Below are 23,914 nucleotides of genomic sequence, written 5' to 3'. Positions count from 1 at the left end.
GTAGATGCCATCAATAGTCAGTGAGGTCTCCGCGATGTTGGTGGCAATCACAACCTAGGAGAAGGGCACAGCTACAGTGAGCTGAGTGTTCAGCAAGACATCCATCTGAACTCAGACATTTCCCAAGGTAGTATGCTCCCTCTCTAGAAACTTCAGATGGCATTTAATTCTAGCTCAGCTTCCAACGCAGAAGGTGAGGCACCAAAGAGATTCATCCAAAGAGATAGGTTGGAGAGGGGCTACCACCTGAGAGAAGCAGAACAGGAAAGAGCCAAGGCTGATCACAGCCGACTTTATTTGACGTAAATTGATATATGTCTCGTTGTTTGGAACCAATGTTGATTATTACAATTTTAATTTTCTAGCTCCCTGGGAAAGCAGAGATTTCCTGGCATCACATGTGCCAGTGCAAAATGAGATTTTCTTTTTCCACCGAGACATCTGGACTACAAAATGGGCTATTTATACATATGAGACAAGAGGGAAGCTGGTTTGTTTTCCTGATCATAAATGAAGCATGAGGTGACAGAGCAATTTCAGGGTTTGTGTATGTGCACTAGTCCATGTGATCTACAGGATTAGACTCTCAGGGTGACTCTGTCACTGTTCTTCCACCCAGAGGTTCAGCTCATAAAACACAACTGCTTGGAAAAATCATTGCTAGAAAGCACCAAAATATCTCACTCCACACTAACATCTTACTGGCCCTGAAAGACTTCTACCTGCCACAGACTTGCAGAGGCCCTGCTTAGAGAGTGCAACTACCAGGGATGGGAGAGGAAGAACTCACCAACTGACCCCCAAACCTGGTTCTCCTCCTTCCTACATTCCACTTAACTGCCCTGATCTGATCGTTACACACTGAGTATTTTTATCAACATATCACAAAGTATCCCTAACATATGAAAAATTATGTGTTAACCAAAAGTAACTCATCAAATGGAGGAAGAGAGGAAGAAGAGCACAAATCACCCGGCTGACCAGCTGGACCAGTTAATAGCATCACACACAAGGCTTGCAGACTCCTTACATAATCCCTACTATGGTTTGCTGCACACTATACAACCAGGTGTTTTCAGCACATGGAAGCAGCTTCATTGTAGCCCACTGTTACCTTTCTGCTGCCAGGAGGAGCTGGGTCAAAGATCCGGGTCTGCATCTCACTGGGAAGAGCAGAGTACACTGGTAGGATAATTAACTCTGGAACATCAGGTCCCAGGGATTTCATTCTTTCATACAGGATCTCACAAGCAGTATCGATCTCCTCCTGACCAGTCAAGAAGACCAAGATATCACCTATGAAGAGAATGGAGAATGTACTCTGTATGTGAACATGTATGTTTACGTGTCTAAGAGATGGTCTCACTATGTTGCCTGGCCCTAAAATGAACTCAAGTGACCTTGCGTCATCTTCCTGAGTAGCCGGGCCTCCAGGTGTGCACCATCACATCTGGTGTATGTGTTTTATACAAAGGCTATAGCACATTAACATATCTCTAAGTAACAAAAAATAGACAATCATATTGTGGCCTCTAAATAAACCAGGAAGTTATCACTTGTTCATGTTTAAATAGGTGGCACTTAAATCTATGCATCATTTTTTGTATTTTCACACCCATCATCATTTCAAACACACAATCCTGAAACTTATAGAAAGACCAGGGTTTCAAAGGCATTTCTGAAAAAGATTAGCAAACAAAACAAACATCCCCACAATTAGGAATTTTGGCCTAAGAGCAAAAGGAGGTCTCTCCCTCACCTGGTGGCTCCGTTAAGTGGATCTGCATAACAGTGATGAGGCTGGCATCCAGGTAATCTGTCTCAGGTTCCTTTGTGTACAGTATTTCTACTGGGTAAGTTCGACCTGGGATGGTGAAGATGGGTGCTTCATAGAAGTACTGAGAAAACTTCACTGCATCCAAGGTAGCTGAGGTGACAATCAGCTTCATGTCCTGCCGTTTCTGAACTGTCTAATAGGAAATGTGATGTGCTTACTAAAAAGGACCATTCAAAAGAGTTGTACAGGAACGCCAATCCTGGTTCCAGAAACCAGCTCTAACAGCTAAAAGGGTCTCAGAGACCACCTAGTTACCTTTTTCAGCAACCCAAAAAGCACGTCCGTGTGAATTGTTCTTTCGTGGGCCTCATCCAACATGATGATGGCGTACTGAGTGAGGTCAGGGTCAATGAGACATTCCCTGAGCAACATGCCATCCGTCATGTACTTGATGACTGTCTCAGGACTGGTACAGTCCTCAAACCGAATGGTATAGCCTACCTAAAGCAGAAAAGAAGTAGAAAATCTAAGATACAAATCTCTCCTTCCAGCAATCATCAAGTAACATTTCAACCCAGCCTGACTGGTACTCATACTCTTAATATAGAAATTTGACCACGATTACAGAGATGTCCTCTATGAAAAGTCTGCAATGAACTTGACCCTGAATAGATTCATGACATCAACAAGAAGCTCTCATTTTTTTCTGGTTTCTTACTGCATCCAAGGGGGCTGAAGTTAAAATAAGCTTTCTGATTTCTCAATGAGAAATCAGGGGGAAAAACCAACTATCATTCTTATTTTACAGATGAGGGATTTGTGCCTTCATACCTTTTTTTTTTTTTTTTTTTTTGCCAGTCCTGGGGCTTGAACTCAGGGCCTGAGCACTGTCCCTGGCTTCTTTTTGCTCAAGGCTAGCACTCTGCCACTTGAGCCACAGTGCCACTTCTGGCCGTTTTCTGTATATGTGGTGCTGGGGAATTGAACTCAGGGCTTTATGTATACGAGGCAAGCACTCTTGCTACTAGGCCGTATCCCCAACCCGGCCTTCATACTTTTTTTCTGGAATTTCCACAGCTGCTTTACTAACCACTTACCTCTTGACCTAAACAACAACCAAATTCCTCTGATACTCTTTTGGCCACGGACATGGCTGCCACTCTTCTTGGCTGAGTACACCCAATCTTGCCCCTAGAAGTGTAGCCGGCCTCTGCCAGGTACTGGGTGATCTGCGTTGTCTTCCCAGATCCTGTCTCTCCAATAACAATTAGGATTTGATTGTCATGCACAGCCTAAAAGCAAAAAAATGTAAATGGAGCCATTAAAATTTATCACACATTACTCTAGAGTGAAATAACTAGTACTTCTGTTCAACACTAAATTAGAAATTGCAAACACACCCACATAGTGAACCCTATAGAAGTGTTTCTACCCACTGTCACTCCCAACCTCTCACACCTCTCCCCATAAAGTTATCTATGTCTTATTTCTGCACTATTTGTATCAACAAAAGGTTGCAATCAGCCTATAGGTCTACTAACATAGGACTAGCTACTTAAGTATACCTACATAGAAGCACTGAAAGAGCATTTTAAACAGGGGTTGGGTGCTGATGGCTCATACCTGTAATCCTAGCCACTCAGGAGGCTGAGTTCTGAGAATTGTGTTTCAAAGCCAGCCCAGTCAGGAAAGAAAGTCTGAGATTCTTTTTTTTTGGCCAGTCCTGGGGCTTGAACTCAGGACCTGAGCACTGTCCCTGGCTTCTTCTTGCTCAAGGCTAGCACTCTGCCCCTTGAGCTACAGTGCCACTTCTGGCCATTTTCTGTATATGTGGTGCTGGGGAATCGAACCCAGGGCCTCATGTATACGAGGCAAGCACTCTTGCCACTAGGCCATATCCCCCGCCCAAGTCTTAGATTCTTATCTTCAATTAACCAGAAAACCAGAAAGGGAGCTGCTGCTCAAGTAGCAGAGTACAGCCTTGAGCAAAAGAGGTCAGGCCCTTGCTTTGGGTTCAAGCCCCACAGCCAACTGAATAGCTCAGTGATAGAGTGCTTACCTAGTGTATCTAAGACCCTGGGTCAGATTCCCAGCACCGCAAAATAAAAACATTAAAAAAAAAATTTCTGAGCTACATTAATAAGTGAAAAAAGCAAGCCATCAAGCATGTATATAATCTGTTGTCATCTATATATACTGTACATAGAAAATGTGTGTGCAGATACATATTTGTACTTGTTTGTACACATATGTTCATATGTTTAGAAAATTTCACTGGAAGCTAGTAAACTCAGTTTGATGCTCTTATAGACAGAACTCTAAAAGGCAGAAATAAGAAGCAGGGCTGGGGATATGGCCTAGGGGCTAGAGTGCTTGCCTCGTATACATGAGGCCCTAGGTTCGATTCCCCAGCACCACATATACAGAAAATGGCCAGAAGTGGCGCTGTGGCTCAAGTGGCAGAGTGCTAGCCTTGAGCAAGAAGAAGCCAGGGACAGTGCTCAGGCCCTGAGTCCAAGCCCCAGGACTGGCCAAAATAAATAAATAAATAAATAAATAAATAAGAAGCAAAGTCTGTGCCTTTATGAGTTCATCTCAGACTCCATCCTCCACCCACCCCTTTTGTGGGCTATGAACTCAGGCCTTTATGCTTGCTAGGCAAGTTCTCTACCACTACAGCCACACCTCCAGTCCCTTTTTGTATTGGTTATTTTCAAAGTAGGGTTTTACTTTATGATAGTGCAGGCCTGGGCTGTAATCCTCCTACTTGTGGTTCCCCATGGTGCTTCCTCCATTGGTTAAGATGGAGTCTCTCCGACTTCTTTTTGCCCCATCTGGCCTGGAACTGTGAGCTCCCAATCAGTGCCTCTCAAGTAGCTAAGATTCACAGTCCTGAGTGTCCTTTCGGTGGCTGTTCCATTTTTAAGCACTGACCAGAACTGCAGCTTCATGTGACACAGGTCATGTGACATACTGGCAAGGATATACTGGTTCAAGTCTGGTTGTTGTTTCTTTAATCTTTTTTTGGAGGAGCCATGTCAAAGACACACATACCTACCTAGCTCCTTTCTGTTCTCTAATGTCACTCCTCTTAGAAAACACCCCTCTTCCCATATATCACAAAAGGGCTTCCCACCTGGACCAGCTGCTCCTTCAGTTTATAGATGGGCAGGCTCTCCCTCTGCTCCAGGATTGACATCTGAGTCTTTTTCCCGTAAGAAGCTTTGTTGCCCCCAAAAGCATGCTTCTTCCATTCAGGAATGTCATTGGGCATCATCCCAATGCCCCTCATATTGGCAGCAATCTGCCTGCCTTCCGCTGGAAGGGAAAACAGACAACTTAGTATTAATCTCAACATGCCACAACATTCCAGGGTAAACAACAAAACAGCAGGCGGACGGCACCACGTGTGTGGTATTTCATTTAGCCTGATCCTTGAACAGTAGTGTTCAGACACTAATATGAAGAAAAGAAAGTGGGATGGAGAGGCAGGGGAGGGAAAGAGCCTATTAAATGGTGCCATACACTTGTAATGCCCCTAAAAAAGGAGAAAGGTTAATACAGAGAAGTGAAGACCCAATCACTTGACCCCCCCCAAGCTGGATTCTTTACAAAAAAAAAAAAAAACAAAAAAACCCCTGCTATACTCTGGTTTCTCTTCAGGTCATATAAATCTTTCACCTTTTAAAAAATAACTGCTCGGGAAGGGGGAAGGTGGAGGGGGGAATGAGGGAGGAGGTAACAAGTTGGATAAGAAATGTACACATTGCCTTATGTATGAAACTGGAACCCCTCTGTACATCACTTTGACAATAAAGAATTTTTAAAAAAATAACTGTTCTACTGAAGTGCAAATCATATACTATGTCCCCTTTTCCAAGTGTCCAACTTGGTGGTTTGTTGTATATTCACAATGACAGTTCTGCAATCACCATTATCTAATTTTATTTGATTTTCTTTATTACTCTGTGTGTGCTGTACTTGAGATCTGGGCCTTGCACTCTAGCGCAGCCTACTTTCTTGCACTTGGCACTCTGCCACTTGAGCCTCTAGTCCAGCTTTGAACACAATCCTCCAGGTTTGTCTCCTCAGGAGCAAATAATCCAGATATGTGTCTAGTAGCACTAATTTTATAACATTTTCATCATCCTAAAAAAGAAATCTCAGCTGGGATGCATAGATTCCCCCTCTGAAAGACTAACTCCTATGTATCCTTGATCCTTCCTCTCAATTTCTTCGGGTAGTAATATCTCATAACCTGTACTTCTACCACACTACCTGTACTTTATACAGCACTCATCAGGAAATATCTCCACTTGGTAATTATCTGGTTAGTGTCCACCTCCCTCACTAAGTTGTAAGCCTCATCACAGCAAGGATCATGTCTAATATGCAGTTTTATCTTTAGGTGACTTTGTCCAATAGTTAAGAATTATAGCACACAAAAATTACAAGAAAGGGAATTTTTTTTTTTAGGTGTTCCAGCCCAGGTGCAGTACCAAGAAAGGGAATTTTTAATATTATGTTGTCTATTGCATTTTTATTTTCTTGTGGTTTTTTTTTTGTTTTTTTTCCCCGTCAGGCTTGGGGTTTGAACTCAGAGCCTGAGTGCTGTCCTTGAGCTTTGGTGCTCAAGGCTAGGACTCTACCACTTGAGCCACAGGTACACTTTTTGGCAGTAAATTGGAGATAAGAATCTTACAGGCTTTTCTATCTGGGCTAGCTTTGGACCATGATCCTCAGATTCAGCCTCCTGAGTAGCTAGGATTATAGGTGTGAGCCACTGCCACCAGCACCCAACTTCTTTTTTTTTTTTTTTTTTGGCCAGTCCTGGGCCTTGGACTCAGTCAGGGCCTGAGTACTGTCCCTGGCCTCTTCTTGCTCAAGGCTAGCACTCTGCCACATGAGCCACAGCGCCCCTTCTGGCTGTTTTCCATATATGTGGTGCTGGGGAATTGAACTGAGAGTCTCATGTGTAGGAGGCAAGCACTCTTGCCACTAGGCCATATTCCCAGCCCCCTAACTTCTTTTATTATTATTTTTTAAATGGGAATTGAACTCAGAGCCTTGCCCTTGCTAGGCAAGTGCTCTACCTCTTGGAACATAGCTATGTGTCCAGCCCTTATATTATTATCTTTAGAACTAAATTTAAAAATTGTTTAGAAAAATATCTCAAGCCACTCCCATGATTTCACCAAAGTTATTAAAACATTTGTTTTAAACATCTGCTTATAAAATATAGTAAAATCCAGGGGCTGGTAGCTACTCAGGAGGCTGAGATCTGAGGATTGCAGTTTGAAACCAGCCCATGCAAGAAAGTCCATGAGACTCTTATTGGGCTGGGAATATGGCCTAGTGGTAAGAGTGCTTGCTTCGTATACATGGAGCTCTGGGTTCGATTCCTTAGCACCACATATATATAAAATGGCCAGAAGTGGTGCTATGGCTCAAGTGGCAGAGTGCTAGCCTTGAGCGGGAAGAAGCCAGGGACGGTGCTCAGGCCCTGAGTCCAAGGCCCAGGACTGGGAAAAAAAAAAAAAAAGAAAGAAAAGAGACTCTTATCTCCAATGAAACAACAAAATATGGGAAGTGGAGCTCTAGATCAGGTGGTAGAGCACCAACCAGTCTTGAGCAATAAAGCTAAGGGATAGCACCCAGACCCTGAGTTTAATACCTAGTACTCGCACACACTGACACACACTGACATACACACACACACACACACACACACACACACATTCACACTAATAATAATAAAAAAAAATTGCAGGCTGGGGATATGGCCTGGTAGCAGAGCACTTACTTGCCCTTGCCCAGCATAACCAAGACCTGGCGTCAATCCCCAGTACCACCAAGAAAAATATAGCAAACCAACATGCTCTGAGAGAAGGGGGAAACCAGGGCTACATTTTCAGTACTTGTTGGCACTTGTTGGCACTGTCATGTCTACATGCACACAAAGACTCAGATTTCTGAACAAGATCCACACCTTTCAAATGGTCTTACCATCAGGCAAAGGATCAACCCAGTGTTTGTTGAGTCCCATGGGAATAGAATCCATCTCTGCTTCTCGCTGAGCCTGCTTGAGTTCCCGCCGTTCCTTAGCCAAAGCACTCTGCATCATGGCAGCCTGGGAGAGGGAGCCATCCGGATTCTGCAGCAACAGAAAGAAAGGCAACATGCATTAAATGCCCAGGAAAAAAGGCAGGTGGTTAAGCCACTGTGATCTAAAACCTGAGACCACAGATGAAATACAGTGCTTATCACTCACTCAGGTTACATGAAAGCAATGGATAAATCATAGCATATACAAATAAAATGAAAAACTATTGAAGGAACTGGGATTTTTAACTTGAAAATGAAAACCCCAAGAGTTAGGAACATTGCTAAATTTGTTTGTTTTGTTTTTTGCCAGTCATGAAGCTTGAACTCAGGACCTGGAACTGTCCTTGCACTCTTTTGCTCAAGGCTAGTGCTCTATTACTTTGAAGCCACAGCTCCACTTGCAGTTTTCTGGTGGTTAATTGGAGATAAGAGTATCGTGGACTTTCCTGCCTGGCCTGGCTTCAAACCATGATCTTCAGATCTCAGCCTCCTGAGTAGCTAGGATGACAGGTGTGAGCCCCCAGTGCCCAGCCTGACATTGCTACTTTTAAACGTTAAGAACTCAAGAAAGGGATGGAAGTGCTGGAGGCATGGCCCAAGTGGTAGAGTGTCTACCTAGATACCACGAGGCCCAAGTTCAAACAAGGAAGGGGGAAGGGAGAAAAGGTAACAGGAAAGGAAGTAGGGAGAAGAGGGAAGGAGGAAAGAGAGAAAGGGAAGGGTAGGGGAAGGGGAAAGAATTCTGCCATATGAGCCTAAGAACTTAAAGCAAATGTGGCACTCAGAGAGATCTTGGCTCTACCTAAGTAACCAACTCCATCTAGAGATGGAATATGTTTCCTTCAGGACAGACACTCCAGGAACTGAAGGACTGTAGAAACACCATATAGGTGCTGAGCTGGAAGGCCTTTAATGCTGTCTCTTCCTAATTGCTGTGTGCACTCTGATTTGCATTTCCCTCACACCTTTGCCGCCCCCCTCCCACACCCAGTGCTATTGCATTTGATGGGGACCAGCCAATATAAGTCAAGTGAACCTCTGAATGTTGCCTTTGAATCTGCAAGATCATGACTCAAACCCTGAGTAACCTGGACAAAGCAATGATGACAGATGAAGCACTATCTCTGCTTTTTCCCAAAACACACTAAATGAATGTAAACAAAACTTAACCAGGCAAAAGCAGCAGAGCTAAGCCAAACTCCATTTAAACATATTCTAGGTCCTGGCTACTAGGTAGGTAGCCTGAGTTCTGCTATACAGATTGATTACCTGATCTGTTAACCGAAGAAAAGTAGTTCATTGGTATTTCCAGGTAAAAGTCCCAGTACTTCTCACCTTAACAATTTTGATGGGGCTCATGTCCATGCTTTGCTTGGTGTGACCTCTCAGGAATGGAGGCTCTTCCTCAACCAGTTCAATCTCAAGGTCCTCATCTAAGTCCATCAAAAAGAAAATTAGCCATAAACAAAATAGAGAAGCAATTTTCACCAAATGAAGACCAACAATCTTTATCAAAAGGACAACAGTGGTTGGTTACTGTTAGCACATTCCTAAAATCCTATGCTCAGGAGGCTGAGATCTAAGGATCAAAGTTTGAAGCCAGGCAGGGCATACAATTCCAAGAGACTCTTATATACACAATTAATCAGAAAAAAGCCAAAAGTAGAAGCATAGCTCAAGTGGTCAGGGACCAGCCTTGAATAGAAAAAGCCAAGTGAGAATACAAGACCCTAAATTTGAGCCCTGGTACCAACATAAACACATACACACAAAAGACAGCAATGCAAGTGAAACTCTAACCCAGTGAACATCTCTCCCACTTTCAGGACCCTAAAGCCATTTCTAGGGCATTTGTGATGCTCAACACCATGAGCTAGTCAGAGCTGTTTTAAAAAAAAAACTAAACTTGGGGAAAATATTATTCTGACATTCTAAATTATATCAAGACATCTGCCACCCAACCTCATATGGAATAATCCTTAACCCATATAGACTAGGCAACACCTTTTTGTTTTTGGTGGCAATCCTGAGGCTTGAACTTAGGTCCTGGGTACTGTCCCTGAGCTTTTGTGCTCAAAGCTAGTGCTCTACAACTTTGAGCCACAACTCCATTTCTGGCTTTTGGGTGGCTAATTGGAGATAAAGAGCCTCACAGACTTTCCTGACCGGGCTGGCCTTGAACTGAAATCCTTAGAACTCAGCCTTTTGAGTAGCTAGGATTATATTTGTGAGCCACTGGCACCTGGCTGAACAATGTTTTTAATCGTTGAATAACTGGACAATGCTAAATGCCTGAAAGGATATAGAATAACAAAACTACTTATGTGTCAAAGTATAAATTTATTATAAAAGTTTTAGGAAACAATTTGGAGCTAGCTTATAAACACAGTTTTCCTACTACCCAGTAATTTTTCTGTGTATTATAACAAAGTACATGTATCTTAGTGTATAGAAACACATGCACTAATTGGCAAATACAGGGACCTCATAATAGTCTTATATGAGAAAGCTTAAGAGATGGGCACTGATGGCTCACACTTTTAATCCTAGCTACTCAGGAGGCTGAAATCTGAGGATTGTGGTTTAAAGGCTGCCAGGGCAGGAAAATTCATGAGACCTACATTTCCAATTAAACACCAGAAAACTGGAAGTGGTGCTATGGCTCAAAGTAGTAAAGCACTACCCTTGAGTGAAAAAGCCCAGGGACAGTGCCCACATCCCAAATTCAAGATCTACAACAGATAAAAAAAAAGCTTAAGAAAAAATAAAATAGGGCTGGGAATGAGACTTAGTGGTAGAGTACTTGCCTAGTATTCATGAAGCGCCTAGCATTCATGATGCCCGGGTTTGATTCCACAGTACCACATACACAGAAAAAGCCAGAAGTGGTACTATGGCTCAAGTGGTAGAGCTCTAGCCTTGAGCAAAAGGACAGCGCCCAGGGGCTGGGAATATGGCCTAGTGGCAAGAGAGCTTGCCTCGTATACATGAAGCCCTGGGTTCAATTCCCCAGTACCACATAGATAGAAAATGGCCAGAAGTGGCGCTGTGGCTCAAGTGGCAGAGTGCTAGCCTTGAGCAAAAAAGAAGCCAGGGACAGTGCTCAGGCCCTGAGTCCAAGGCCCAGGAATGGCAAAAAAAAAAAAAAGGACAGCGCCCAGGCACTGAGTTCAAGCCCCAGAACTGGCCAAAACAAACAAACAAACACAAATAATTCATATGTCCAGAAAAAAGGAAAATGGAAAAGTTGGTCATTGTGGTAAATGTGCAATCCCAGTACTTGGGAAGCCAAAGCAGGAGAATTGTGAGTTCAATGGTTGCCTGGGCTACACAACTGGTCTCAAGAAAAATGAACAAGGGGCTGGGGATATGGCCTAGTGGCAAGAGTGCCTGCCTCATATACATGAGGCCCTGGGTTCGATTCCCCAGCACCACATATACAGAAAATGGCCAGAAGTGGCGCTGTGGCTCAAGTGGAAGAGTGCTAGCCTTGAGCAAAAAGAAGCCAGGGACAGTGCTCAGGCCCTGAGTCCAAGCCCCAGGACTGGCCAAAACAAAACAAAACAAAACAAAGAAAAATGAACAAATAAAAGTAAAAGGAAGCTGAAATTTGAAGATCACAGCCTGAGCAGGAAAGTCCTTGAGACTCTTATCTCTAGCCACCAAAAAGCTAGAGATAGAGCTACCATCACCCCAGCCATCACCCCAGCCCAATGACTTATTTATCTTCCCAACCTATTATCCCACTCAATCCAAAGGACAGGTTACCTTCATCATCATCCACCTTAGGAAGGATGCCAGTCTCTTCATCAAAGTCTGGAAACTCTTCTTTGGAAAGGACATTGGCAGCAATCATCTAGCAAAGGACAGAAGGCAACATTAATTGCTAGATCAACACTCTTCTTTACATGCAGGAAACGAAGATTTTTTTTTTTTCCTCCTCTGACCCAAGATGTCAGTGCCTCAAATGGCATAGAACTTATTCTTGGAGCTCTACAACATGGTGCTAAGAGCAAGGGTTCAGAAGTTATCCCCAGGAAGAACTGCACGTGCCTTCCTTATTTCCACAGCACTCTTCACATCTTATTACGTGACACATGGCCCTTCCCAATTACTTCTTTAGCTTTTCTGTTTCCTTGGACTTTTTTTGTTCAAGGCTAGCACTCTATCACTTTGAGCCACAGTGCTACTCTTGATTTCTGGTGGTTAATTGGAGATACGAGTCTATGGACTTTCCTGCCCGGCCGGCTTTGAACCACAATCCTCAGACCTTAGCCACCTGAGTAGCTAGGATACAGGCATGAGCCCAAGTCCTGGGGCTTGAACTCAGGACCTGGGTACTGTCCCTGAGCTTTTGTGCTCAATGCTAGCACTCTATCACTTGAACCACAGCTCCACTTTCAGCTTTTTGGTGGTTAGAGATAAGTCTCACAGATTTCCCTGCCTGGCTGTTTTTTAACTGTGATCCTCATTTCTCAGCCTCCTGAGTAGCTAGGACAACAAGCATGAGCCACCAGCACACTTGGATTTTTTTTTTTTTTTTTTTTTTTTTTGGCCAGTCCTGGGCCTGGGACTCAGGGCCTGAGCACCATCCCTGGCTTCTTCCTGCTCAAGGCTAGCACTCTGCCACCTGAGCCACAGCGCCCCTTCTGGCCGTTTTCCATACATGTGGTGCTGGGGAATCAAACTGAGAGCTTCATGTGTAGAAGGCAAGCACTCTTGCCACTCAACCATATTCCCAGCCCCACACTTGGACTTTTTAAGTTCCTCAAGTGAATGAATCATGAAATATATGATTTTGGAGCCCTACTACTAAATAGCACTTGGCACATCTTGGTTCTAATGCTTCATGGAAAATGGTGAAAACAATAAGAAAGAATTAAACAGCAATTACTGTATGCCAGGCACCAACCTAAGAGTTAACTCTATTTACCTATATTCCCACACCACCACTGGTATCCCTGTTTGACAGATCAGTCAAGGATCATACAGTTAGCAAGTACAAATCATGCCAGGCTCTGTGTCTAGGGCCTGCATCCTAAACCACCATGCTATATGCTAAGACTCTGTGGCTGTGAAGGATGATGGCCCTAACCTGTTTGATCTCCCACTTCTCTGGGTCAGAGATGCGGGTGAGGCGCTTGCGCTCCAGAGAGTCGTCCTCTACTTCAGGGGCACTGACAAGGGAGAGATGAGTGGGTCTGTCTGGATTCCGCATTGAAGTTTCCTCGTTGGTCTCCCCAACTAGATTTCGCCGTCGATTTGGGTTTAGATCTTCTCCCGTCTCTTGATCAACATCCTGGAGTACAGAAACACAGGAACTAGCTCACTTGCAGTCTTCTTATACTCTCTTCTTGGTCAACAAATGTGCCAACTGGCTGGACATCTCACCTACCTTCATGCTCAGGCTGGTCTTGGTCCCAGTGAAGGACAACACTTTGACTTTGACTCTCTGGCCTTTGCTCACCACATCAGCCACATTGGCCACACGGCCTTCCCGCCGGAGCTCAGAGATGTGCACCAGGCCTTCCCACCGCTTCCTAAGGAAGAATCAGATATGTCTGGATCATACCTGAAAAAACTTTTTTTTTCCCCCGTTCTGGGGGCTTGGAGCACTGTCCCTGCCTTCTTTTTGCTCAAGGCTAGCACTCTACCTCTTAAGCCACAGCACCACTTCTGGCTTTTTCTGTTTATGTGGTGCTGAAGAATCAAACCCAGGGCTTCATGCATCCTAATAAGCAAGCACTCTACCACTAAGCCACATTCCCAGCCCCTAACAAAGCTTTCTCCCCTGGGACTAGGAATATAGCCTAGTGGCAAGAGCACTCGCCTCGTATACATGAAGCCTTGGGTTCGATTCCTCAGTGCCATATATAGAAAACGGCCAGAAATGGTGCTGTGGCTCAAGTGACAGAATGCTAGCCTTGAGCAAAAAGAAGCCAGGGACAGTGCTCAGGCACTGAGTTCAAGGCCCAGGACTGGCAAAAAAAAAAAAAAAAGACCTTTTTCCCTTATTAGAAGCAAACAAAAGAAAAATCAGCTTTTGCACACCTTTAATCCTAGCACTCAGAAAGCAGACAGGAGAATCATGAGTTTGAGGTCAGCCTGGGCTATTTGATAAGATTCTGTCTCCAAAAATATAAAACAAGAAAAGGGTCCTAAGCCCATAAGGTAAATAACAAAAAGGTAAAAAAAAAAAAAAAGTCAAAAAATACAACAGTATTAATATTACCACACTCCCAAAGAAAAGATGTGCCTAAGAGGGGAGGGAGAGAAGACATAAATTCCCATGTGTTCCCATCAGCAAAGAACAGATCTCCTGAAAGTTGTAGAAAAGAAAAGCTCTAGCACATTAAAAAAACAAAAAACAAAAAAAGAAAGAAAAGAAAAGAAAAAAAGGATAATGCCAGGCTCTATAATCCTAGCTACTCAGGAGGCTGAGATATGAGGATTCTAATCCAACCAGCCTACACACTAAATCCATGAAATCTATCTCCAACTAACCAGCAAAAAAGGCAGAAATAGAGCTATGACTCAAATGATAACAGTGTCAGCCATGAGCAAAAATCTAAGGAACAATACCCAAACCATAAGTTTAAGTTCCAGTACTAGCACCAGAAAAAAAGTCAAAAGCTGGTGGCATAGCAGTATATAGCTCTGTAGCAGAGACCTTGCCTGACATGCTCAAGGTCTTGGGTTCGATCCCCAGCACTTCCAAAAACATAAATAAACCTGGTATAATTGATTGAAATGTCATTAAAACATAACATTTTGGAATGTGGAAACCCTAACATAAAAGTCTGTAACACCTCATTGTTTTTAAGAGTGGTGACCATTACCTTAGTCCCTCCAGCTGTACAAAGCATCCAAACTGCATGATGCTGGTAACTTTGCCGTTGTAAATGTCCCCGATGGCTGGCTCCTCAGGGGGAGGGCGGTCCACATGCTTATCCCGCCATCTGTCCAGATTCCTCTCCCCATACTTGTCCCGGTCCTTCCGGTCTTTGAGGGGGCTGTGACTCTTGCTCCTGGACCGATATCTAGACTTCCCTTTATTTCTCTCTTGGGTCCGGGAATGTGATCGAGAGCGGGATCGGCGTCTCCGCTTGTGGTCTCTGTCTCGCTCTCTGTCTCTGTCTCGCTCTCGTTCTCGTTCTCGATCACGGTCTCGATCACGATCACGGTCTCGATCACGGTCTCGATCACGATCACGGTCTCGATCTCGGCTCCGACTCCGCTTCTTCTTCTTCGTCCTGTCCCTAACAAATCAACAAGTACCTGTTTGAAAAAGAAATCAGCCCAATTTCATCTTTGCATCCCCAAGCATCCAGCACAGTGCCATGCCCATGGCAGGCATCTACTAAGTGCTGAACTGCCTTAGCTTCAATGTTAATGACATCTCTGTAGGTTAATAAAGTATCAGTCCACATACCATATTTAACTTTTTGGGTTTTTGGGGTGCTGATAATGGGGTTGAACTCAGGGCTGTCCCTGAGCTTAATGCTAGCACTCCACCACTTAAGCCACAGCTCCACTTCTGGCTTTCTTGTGGTTACTTGGTGATAAGAGTCTCACTAACTTTCCTGCCAGGGCTGGCTTTGAACCAGAATCCTCAGATCTCAGCATCTGAGTAGCTAGGCTTACAGATGTGAGCCACCAGTGCCCATCACATTTAGCCTCTTTTTTTTTTTTTTGCCAGTCCTGGGACTTGAACTGAGGGCCTGAGCACTGTCCCTGGCTTCTTTTTGCTCAAGGCTAGTGCTCTACCACTTTAGCCATCGCACCACTTCCAACTTTTTTTTTTTTAATGTGGTGCTGAGGGCTTCATGCATGCTAGGCAAGCACTCTACCACTAAGCCACATCCCCAGCCCCACATTTAGCCTCTTTTAACCCCAATCTCTATCCAGCATTTGCTGCATAAATACTCTTGACCAGGAGCAATGAAAACAGACCCAAGAATATGATAGGTTCCACAAAATAGTCCCAAATTTTGCTTAACTAGCCTACACAATTCAACTGTCATAGTTTCCTAAACTTTCAAATTACAGGGCATTAGTGACAAACCGGTGCTCAGCATCTTTTTGCTTCTCTTGACCTGCTGCACTGGGCATTAAGGCTTCCAGTTCCTTTAAGACATCCACGGCGACCTTCACATCATCTTCATCCAGCATGGTCTGCAGGTGCAGAGAAAAGCAAAGTTAAGATGAGAGGGGGGTAAAAACCCAAAACACTCAACAATCAGTATCTACTTCAGGTATATCTGCAAAGCTGACAGCCACACATCACTAACCACTCTAGTCAAGGAAGCAGAAGAGAGAGATTTTCAACATGTTTGGAGAGAGAGGCAGAAGGAAAGGGCAAAGGTACTTAAGAGTTGTTTCTACATTTCCCCAATGTAATCTGGAAGGCAAATGGATATTAATCACTCCTCCCATGACGCATGCAAGTAATTATAACGGAAATCAGGTGTTAAGTTTCCCAAAGAGTTATGTGCTTAGCTACTCAGGATGTTGAGCTCTGAGGATCATGGTTTGAAGCCAGCCTGGGCAGAAAAATCCCTGTACCAATTAACCACCAGAATACTGGAAGTGGTGCTGTGGCTCAAAGTGGTAGAGTGCTAGCAAAAGAGCTCAGGGACAGCACCCTCATCCTGAGTTCATGCCCCATGAATGACAAAAAAAAAAGTTTCCAAAAGCAACCTTTCTCTCCACATCCCTCCCTGCTTCCCCTGCTTTGTTTTCTGTGGCCCTCCCACCGACATCACTCCCCATGGTGTACAGTAGATAGCACTGAATACAGTATAATACAAGCAGCGTTCACATTGTATGAGGGAATCCAGAGGTGACTTCAAGTAGATGAAAGGGGGCTGGGAATATGACCTAGTGGCAAGAGTGCTTGGTTCCTATACATGAAGCTCTAGGTTTGATTCCTCAGCACCACATATGTAGAAAAGGCCAGAAGTGGCGCTGTGGCTCAAGCTGATGGAGTGCTAGCCTTGAGCAAAAAGAAGCCAGGGACAGTGCTCAGGCCCTGAGTTCAAGCCCTAGGACTGGCAAAAAAAAAAAAAAAAAGTAGATGAAAGGACATGTGGAAATTATGGACAAATACTACACCCCTTTATATAAGGAACTTGAGCACTGCTAATTTTCATGTAAATGGGTCCTCAAGCCAATCCCCTAAAGATACAGGGAGACAACTATGCCCACTTATTAGTTCATTGCCTGTCTCTTCCCCATTAGACTACTTATATGTTTTTCCAGGTCACCATCCCAAACTATAATGCAGTTTGCAAAAAGAAAAAAACTGGACTGGGGTCATAACTCAAGTGCTGGAGTGTCAAACAGAGGTAAAAATGCTGAGTGAGTTTGAGACACTGAGTTCAAGCCCCAGTACCAGCACACCCAAAATAAATATAAAATTATTTTCTATTTTATATATTGTATATACTAGATATACAACTTCAACTAGTGGTTGACGTATAGCAAGTACTCATTATATACTTGCCTACGTTAAATCTAAAAATCAAAATACCTCAGAAATGACCTTTTAATATATACTAGAGAAAAAAAATCTGATCTCACACATTAGGCATGTTCCAGAACTGTAAGTTATTTCATAAAGATCTCACATTTCTGATCCATCCCCAACCCCTTTTCCTTCTCTGAATCCTTTAACACTATTCTCCATAGTTCAAGCTCAGGAGTGATCTAATGTTTTCACTCTGAAAAACAGGTTACAGCACAGGCCAAGTTAGAATTCAAAGAGTCATTAAGGAGACAAAGAAAAGGAGTAGAGGGCACACGCTTAAAGTATTAGTTCTCAAAATGCTATCAGTACCCGAACAGAAGGGTTGTCTGGCTGGCAAAGGACGGGGAAGAGTTCTTTCAGCTTTTCTTTTTCCGTTTTGGGTTTAACAACTGGATCTTATTTCAGTGAAGAACACGAAAGGGTTAAAAAAGAGAGAAAGAGAGACTTAATATATTAATAGTTAACAAAATAACTTCAACATTACACTTACATTAAACCCAGAAAAGAACTAACCACATAATTACTATAAACATAATTTAATTTCCTATTAAGCACACACTGCCTGAAGAACCCTCAACAAACTCTCTGGCCATGGACAAAGGACAGTGCAGCGGTACCCATAAGCTTAGGTCTTAAAGTCATGTGAAAAAAGTTCACTAGAACTTTGCTGCTATCAGCTGCTGAGAAAATAAACAACCACAATTTACCAGATGTTCACAATCTAAACCAGGCTGGAGGCTGAGGTCAGTCAGAAGTTGTGCTCACCTTTGCTAGTAGAAGGCTTTGTTGGAGGGCGCATGGTTTGTATGAGTCGAAGTAGATTGCTAATAAGAGAATCCTTCAAAAAAAATACAGAAAATTGTTAGCCATTAAATCACTGATTAAATATACCTAGAAAAGGGGAAAAGACAGCCTGGTGCCAGTGACACATGCTTGTAACCTTAACTCAGAGGTGAAGCTCTGGAAGAATGCAGTTCAAAGCCAGCCTGAGTAGAATAGTCTTGGAGACTCGACTTCCAACTAACTAGTAAAATGCTTGTTGGAGGCATGGCTCAAGTGGTAGAGCATCAGCCATGAGCAAGCAAGCCAGGTGACATTTCAAAGTCTTAACTTCAACTCACAATACCAGGAGAGAGAGAGCAGAGAAGAGAGAAGGGAGAGAGGGAAGAGAGGGGAAAGAGGGAAGAGAGGGAAAGAGGGAGAGAGGAAGTGAGAGAGGAAGAGGGAGAAAAGGAGAGAAGGGAGAGGGGGAGGGAAGACAGAGACTGTCTTAGTAGAAGAGGTGATATGTACTTGAACTGAGCTAACTAGAACAAATGAAGCACCAACTAGCATTAAGCCAGAGTAGTAGCTCCAGAGAAAGTGGATATTTAGGACTCCTTAAAAAGTCCTTTTGTTACCTTAGCCCATTTATTTCCCACACTTCCAAAACCTTGACTCTTGTGTATGAGTTCCAGATGCACAGAACAAATATGTAAACATCCACAGAGACTTAACAGTGGAAGTCCCATTGTATCTCCCCACAAAGGTGTCACAGGAAATCTAGTTCCCGTACCTCTGCTTCATGGCATGAAAACATTACTCATTTAATGGCTTTCAGAACTGTCTCCTGCCTATATCCAAACCCTATAATAAATACTATCAAAATTTAACAATGACATTAAAACAAATAGTCCCCAAGTATGCATACCGTGAATTCTGCTCCATTTTTTACCAGAGAAGACTTAAATGTATCAAAGGTGGTATTTTTCTCAGCAAGACTGATCACAAATTCAGCTATAAAGGAAGAAAAAGAATTGAAAAGAAACTTGAGCAAGAAATTCATTTCAAGCATATAAAAACCAAGACTAATTAGGTTATCCAATTGTAATAATAATCAAAGTACATCATGTAAAGAAAGAAAATTTGGATGGCTGAGATGATTATCCATGTATACCTAATGAAGTTTTTTTTTTTGGCCAGTCCTGGGCCTTGGACTCAGGGCCTGAGCACCGTCCCTGGCTTCCTTTTTGCTCAAGGCTAGCACTCTGCCACTTGAGCCACAGCGCCACTTCTGGCCGTTTTCTGTATATGTGGTGCTGGGGAATCGAACCCAGGGCCTCATGTATACCAGGCAAGCTCTCTCGCCACTAGGCCATATTCCCAGCCCAGAAGTTTGTTATTTTTAAGTACTGGTTTTAATTCAAGGTTTTGCATTTGCTAGCCAAGTGGTTCTATTACTTGAACCATGCCTCCAGTTCTTTTGGCTCTGTTTTCTTTTTTCCAGCCATGGGGTTTGAACTCAAGGCCTGAGCACTGTCCCTGAGCTTCTCTTGCTCAAGACTAGCACTCTACCAACTTGAGCCTCATTGCCACTTGCAGCTTTTTCTGTTTACGTGGTATTGAAAAAAATCAAACCCAGGGCTTCATGCACTACCACTTGAGACATAACTCAATGAAAAGCTTTTCATTGGTTAATTGGAGTCTCAGGATATGAGATCTGAGGATTTCAGGCTAGCTTTGAATAATGATCCTCATATCTCAGCACCTGAGTATCTAGAATTACAGGCTTGAGCCACCAGTGCCCACCTTTGCCTTTATCCTTTGGATGACATTAAGTGAAAGTCCATGAGCCATCGAGTGACATGGATATAACCTATGCACAATAAAAAGTTAACAGCAATGCAATGGTTAACACTTTTTTGGCATTACTGTCAAGCACTAATGTTAAGGGCTTTAAATGCTGTCCTCAAGATCTTCCTAAGTAGATACTACTATCATGCTGGTGTTTTAAGACACTATCCTAGTCAATCATAATTGGTGAAGCCACATCTGGAATCCAAGCAATTTGCCTCAACTCGAGTTTTTGTGTTTATTTTTTTTTGCTGGTCCTGGAGCTTGAACTCGGGGCCTGGGCTCTGTCTCTGAGCCTCTCTGTGCTCAAGGATAGCACTCTTACCACTTGAGCCACAGCACCACTTCCAGCTTTTTCTATTTATGTGAAACTGAGGAACTGAACCCAGGGCTTCATGCACGCTAGGCAAGCACTCTACCACTAAGCTACATTCTCAGCCCTCCACTCAAATTCTTTAGAGGGAAAATTAAATCACATGATATTCAGTATGTCAAGCTTAAGGAGCATATTTATCCCAAAGCAGGCAGGAGCATATTCATACTCAGGCACCAAATGCTTTAGGTTTCAGATTTTGAGTTTAGGGATGTTCAGCCTATATACCTTGGCTGGAAGGCAAGAGAAAAATAAACTATTATCTGTAGTGCTTCTTCCCAGGTGCGTGTGTTGACTCTGTAAGGAAGATATTATCTCACTTCACAGATGATGAAAAAACAGAAAAAGTCTCTTACTCGAAGTCATGAGTCTAATCTCATTGACCCCCCCCCCCTTTTTTAGTGGTGGTGCTGGAGATCAAATCCACACACTCTACCACTGAACCATCTCCTCTGCCTTCTTACTACATACCCCTTGCTTCCCTTCATCCTTCCATCTGACTTTCCCACAGGTTTAGAAACCAGAGCAGTCAGATAGCAATTTCTCACTCAGCTTCCTACCACCTGTCTGTAAACCCACTTACATCCACAACATACTCCTGTTTTAACAGCTGCAGCATCCCTCTACCTATCAAAGCAATCCCTCCACTCACACCCTTGATTCCCATCCATCTTCTCTCACCTTACGGACTCCACCTGCTTATACCCTCGACTCTGGGGTTCCCTAGCCTTTTCTAACTTTCTAGGTTCTGTGAACATAGTTTGCCACCAAATGTCTAATGAATGATGTTTGAAAGATAATCAAGAACACATAGTCCAAGACCATAGTTAATTAAAAACGCAAAGCTGACTACCATCTCCCAAAGGCTAGAGGACTAAAAATAAGACGAGGTAAACAGAGCTTGCCATAATGCCTGAACATCCAGTAAACAAACGTAAGTCATAATTGTCTTCCTTATCTATGCGAGAGGCAGTTGTTGCGGTTGTTAAAGATGTGGAAGCAGGGCTGGGAATTTGACCTAGCGGTAGAGTGCTTGCCTCGTATACATGAAGGCCTGGGTTCGATTCCTCAGCCCCTCATATATAGAAAAATAAAAGCCAGAAGTGGCACTGTGGCTCAAAAAGCCACCGACAGTGCTCAGGGCCTGAGTTCAAGCCCCGGGACTGGCAAAAATAGATAAATAAAAGATGCGTAAGCACTGAAGACTGAAAAAATAAAAAGTATAAGCCAACTACAGAAAGCCAACCCGGCCAGCCTCAACCGTCCTGAGAAATGTTTTCTAACAGTTCAGCTTGGAAGGTGTTCGAGCAGAGAGCAAGGCGGCAGCCTCCCTCTGGGGCCCACATCTCAACCCTCACACCGCCCATCACCTCCTAGCGCCGGCTTGGCTCAACCCCCAACTCCAGAGGCCGAAGGACCCTCCCCGGGCTCACCTAGATCCTTGTCGTTGATCCCTAAGTGATTGTCCAGTTCCGTGCAAACCTTCGACACCAGAGACAAATATTCGAGTTTGGCGAGCTCTTCCGCAGGGCCTGGCTCCGAGCCCATCAGGATTCCCGCGGTGGCCACAGCCACAGCCATAGCGACGCTTCTCCTATTTCCGTACGGCCGGCGCTCACACGGAACTACAGCTTTTACTTCCGGGTCTCTACAAGACTTCCGTTCTCGGTAAACTGAACGCATAGCAACTTCTCTAGTCTCTCACCGGACCATAGAGCTCAGACAGGAAGTCCTTGGGGAAGGGACGGCAAGAGTGATTCGCTCGGCGTGCCGAATGGCGCCCTCTGTAGGCGAGAGGACCTCAGGACCCGCGACGTTCATTCTCAGAGCACTCCCGCAGGACGTCCACAGAGGGCGAAAGCGGCCTGCGCAAGGAGCGCTGGGAGGAGACCGCCGCGGACAGCACGCGCATGCGTCTTCAAAGCCATAAGAAATAAGCTAAGTTCATTTCTGAAACTCTGTGTTCCTAGGTCTCTCCTCTTTGCGGCTCCTGGAGCCTGATCTCCAGCGACTTTTAACGAAGCGGCCTGGTTCTGTCATTAATTCCTCTCATTTTAACAGATGAGAAAAACACTGACCAGTTGGGGGACCTTGGTCAGGTTGCCTTAAGATTCCTCATCTGTAAACAGGAATAATCTGGTTCTAACTGCTTTACGTGAAGACTAAGTGAAATAACTATGCGAGAGCCTGATCCCCGATAGGCACACTGCGAATGACAATTGCTGTTATGTCCCAAGGCTGAGACAGTGGCCCTGGCCAGGTCAGTCAAGCAGCCCCCTGTCGTGTGAAACTTCCCAAATTCTACTTTTCCTGTTGTCAATACCCTTGTCTTCTCAGAACTCATTCCCCACCACCACCACCAATATCAGCTGTGCTGTGAACTTAAGGTCATAAACTCAGGTCTTCCAACTTCTGCGGGTCTCTTTTGCCCTTTGGAGCCCTAAGGTGAGGTGAGGCTTTTCAGACACCACAGTACTCTATGTGACAAGAAACGAAACAGAGACACCCAAAAGCAAGTAGGTTTGATTGACCCTATCAATCAAATGGAAGGAAATTAGCCCCTCCTGCTTTCTGTTTTGACTACATTGCATTCCTGTACCTGTGGATTGCGCTTCTCTAGCATTTCACAATGGACTAGAGAATTGCAAACAGGCAGAGAAAACCCGAGCTGTGGTTTTCACTGTTTCCAAGAGCTAACTCCCTGCTCTAGATTCCTCAGAAATCAGTACTGTACATGCTGAACCCTTGGCACGCCTTCTTCCCTTTCTCCTCCTTTTCTCCATGAATGGAATGGAAAGGGAAAATGCTGCAGTCTATCCAACATGCTCAACTTGCCAGCTTGAAGTTAGGATCTCAGAGGTTTATTTTACTTTACTTCCTTTCTCTGTGCCTCTTTGCCTTTAAAAATGAATATTTCTAGGCTGCATGTGGTGGTTTTTATCTGTAAACACATATTCTTAGAGGTGGGGATCAGGAGGTTTATAGTTCAAGGCTAGCCTGGGCAAAAAGTTAGTGAGATCACATTTCCATTTATAAACCAGAGGTAGTGGTACACATCTTTCATTCCAGCTATGTAAGAAGCATAGGTAGGAGGATCCTAGTCTGAGGCCCAGTGGACAAAAAAACACGATCCTACCTGGAAAATAACAAAAGCAGAAAAAGACTCAAGGCATGTCTCAGGATAGAATACCTGCCTAGCAAATATGAGGCCCTGAGTTCAAGCCCTAGTACTACAAAGAACAACAACAGCATTTCTATTCTTCTGTACTCCAACATTTAACTAGAAATAGGATGATCATGAGTTTGAGGCTAGCCTGACCTATGTAGTGAGTTTGAGGCCAGCATGGGCTACAAGGTGAGACCCTGTCTCAAAAAGCAATAAAAGGAATAGGGGGCTATAGGACCATAGCATACAGTAGTAGGAGCAGTAAATACAATAAGAGCTTTTATATTTGTTTAGGAATCACTGAACATGAGTCTCAATAGTAAATATTAACAGTAAAGTTTTTAAATTTTA

General features: G+C 43.8%; 1 protein-coding gene across 1 annotated transcript in view; it reads right to left on the bottom strand.

The window, feature by feature from the left end:
• The window catches only part of Dhx8 (DEAH-box helicase 8), a 33,606-nt gene extending 11,568 nt beyond the window's left edge, over nucleotides 1-22,038 (bottom strand). Inside the window, exons 1-17 of the mRNA XM_048367003.1 lie at nucleotides 21,831-22,038; nucleotides 19,102-19,187; nucleotides 18,177-18,249; nucleotides 17,721-17,806; nucleotides 15,948-16,057; nucleotides 14,722-15,141; nucleotides 13,278-13,422; nucleotides 12,978-13,181; nucleotides 11,651-11,738; nucleotides 9,218-9,315; nucleotides 7,784-7,931; nucleotides 4,914-5,095; nucleotides 2,875-3,069; nucleotides 2,093-2,278; nucleotides 1,760-1,970; nucleotides 1,115-1,296; nucleotides 1-54 (exon numbers count right to left, since the gene is read on the bottom strand). The exon at nucleotides 1-54 is cut by the window's left edge and continues 87 nt beyond it. Coding sequence (XP_048222960.1) covers nucleotides 1-54; nucleotides 1,115-1,296; nucleotides 1,760-1,970; nucleotides 2,093-2,278; nucleotides 2,875-3,069; nucleotides 4,914-5,095; nucleotides 7,784-7,931; nucleotides 9,218-9,315; nucleotides 11,651-11,738; nucleotides 12,978-13,181; nucleotides 13,278-13,422; nucleotides 14,722-15,141; nucleotides 15,948-16,057; nucleotides 17,721-17,806; nucleotides 18,177-18,249; nucleotides 19,102-19,187; nucleotides 21,831-21,978 — 2,616 coding nt within the window. The 5' untranslated portion in view covers nucleotides 21,979-22,038. The remainder of the gene's footprint in view (nucleotides 55-1,114; nucleotides 1,297-1,759; nucleotides 1,971-2,092; nucleotides 2,279-2,874; nucleotides 3,070-4,913; nucleotides 5,096-7,783; nucleotides 7,932-9,217; nucleotides 9,316-11,650; nucleotides 11,739-12,977; nucleotides 13,182-13,277; nucleotides 13,423-14,721; nucleotides 15,142-15,947; nucleotides 16,058-17,720; nucleotides 17,807-18,176; nucleotides 18,250-19,101; nucleotides 19,188-21,830) is intronic.
• Between the last annotated feature and the right edge of the window lie 1,876 nt (nucleotides 22,039-23,914).

The sequence above is a fragment of the Perognathus longimembris genome, chromosome 17 (genome assembly GCF_023159225.1).
Source record: "Perognathus longimembris pacificus isolate PPM17 chromosome 17, ASM2315922v1, whole genome shotgun sequence".
Classification (NCBI taxonomy): Eukaryota; Metazoa; Chordata; class Mammalia; order Rodentia; family Heteromyidae; genus Perognathus; species Perognathus longimembris.
The sequence above is the reverse complement of the archived record's forward strand: the minus strand, read 5'-3'. Positions and strand labels throughout refer to the sequence as shown.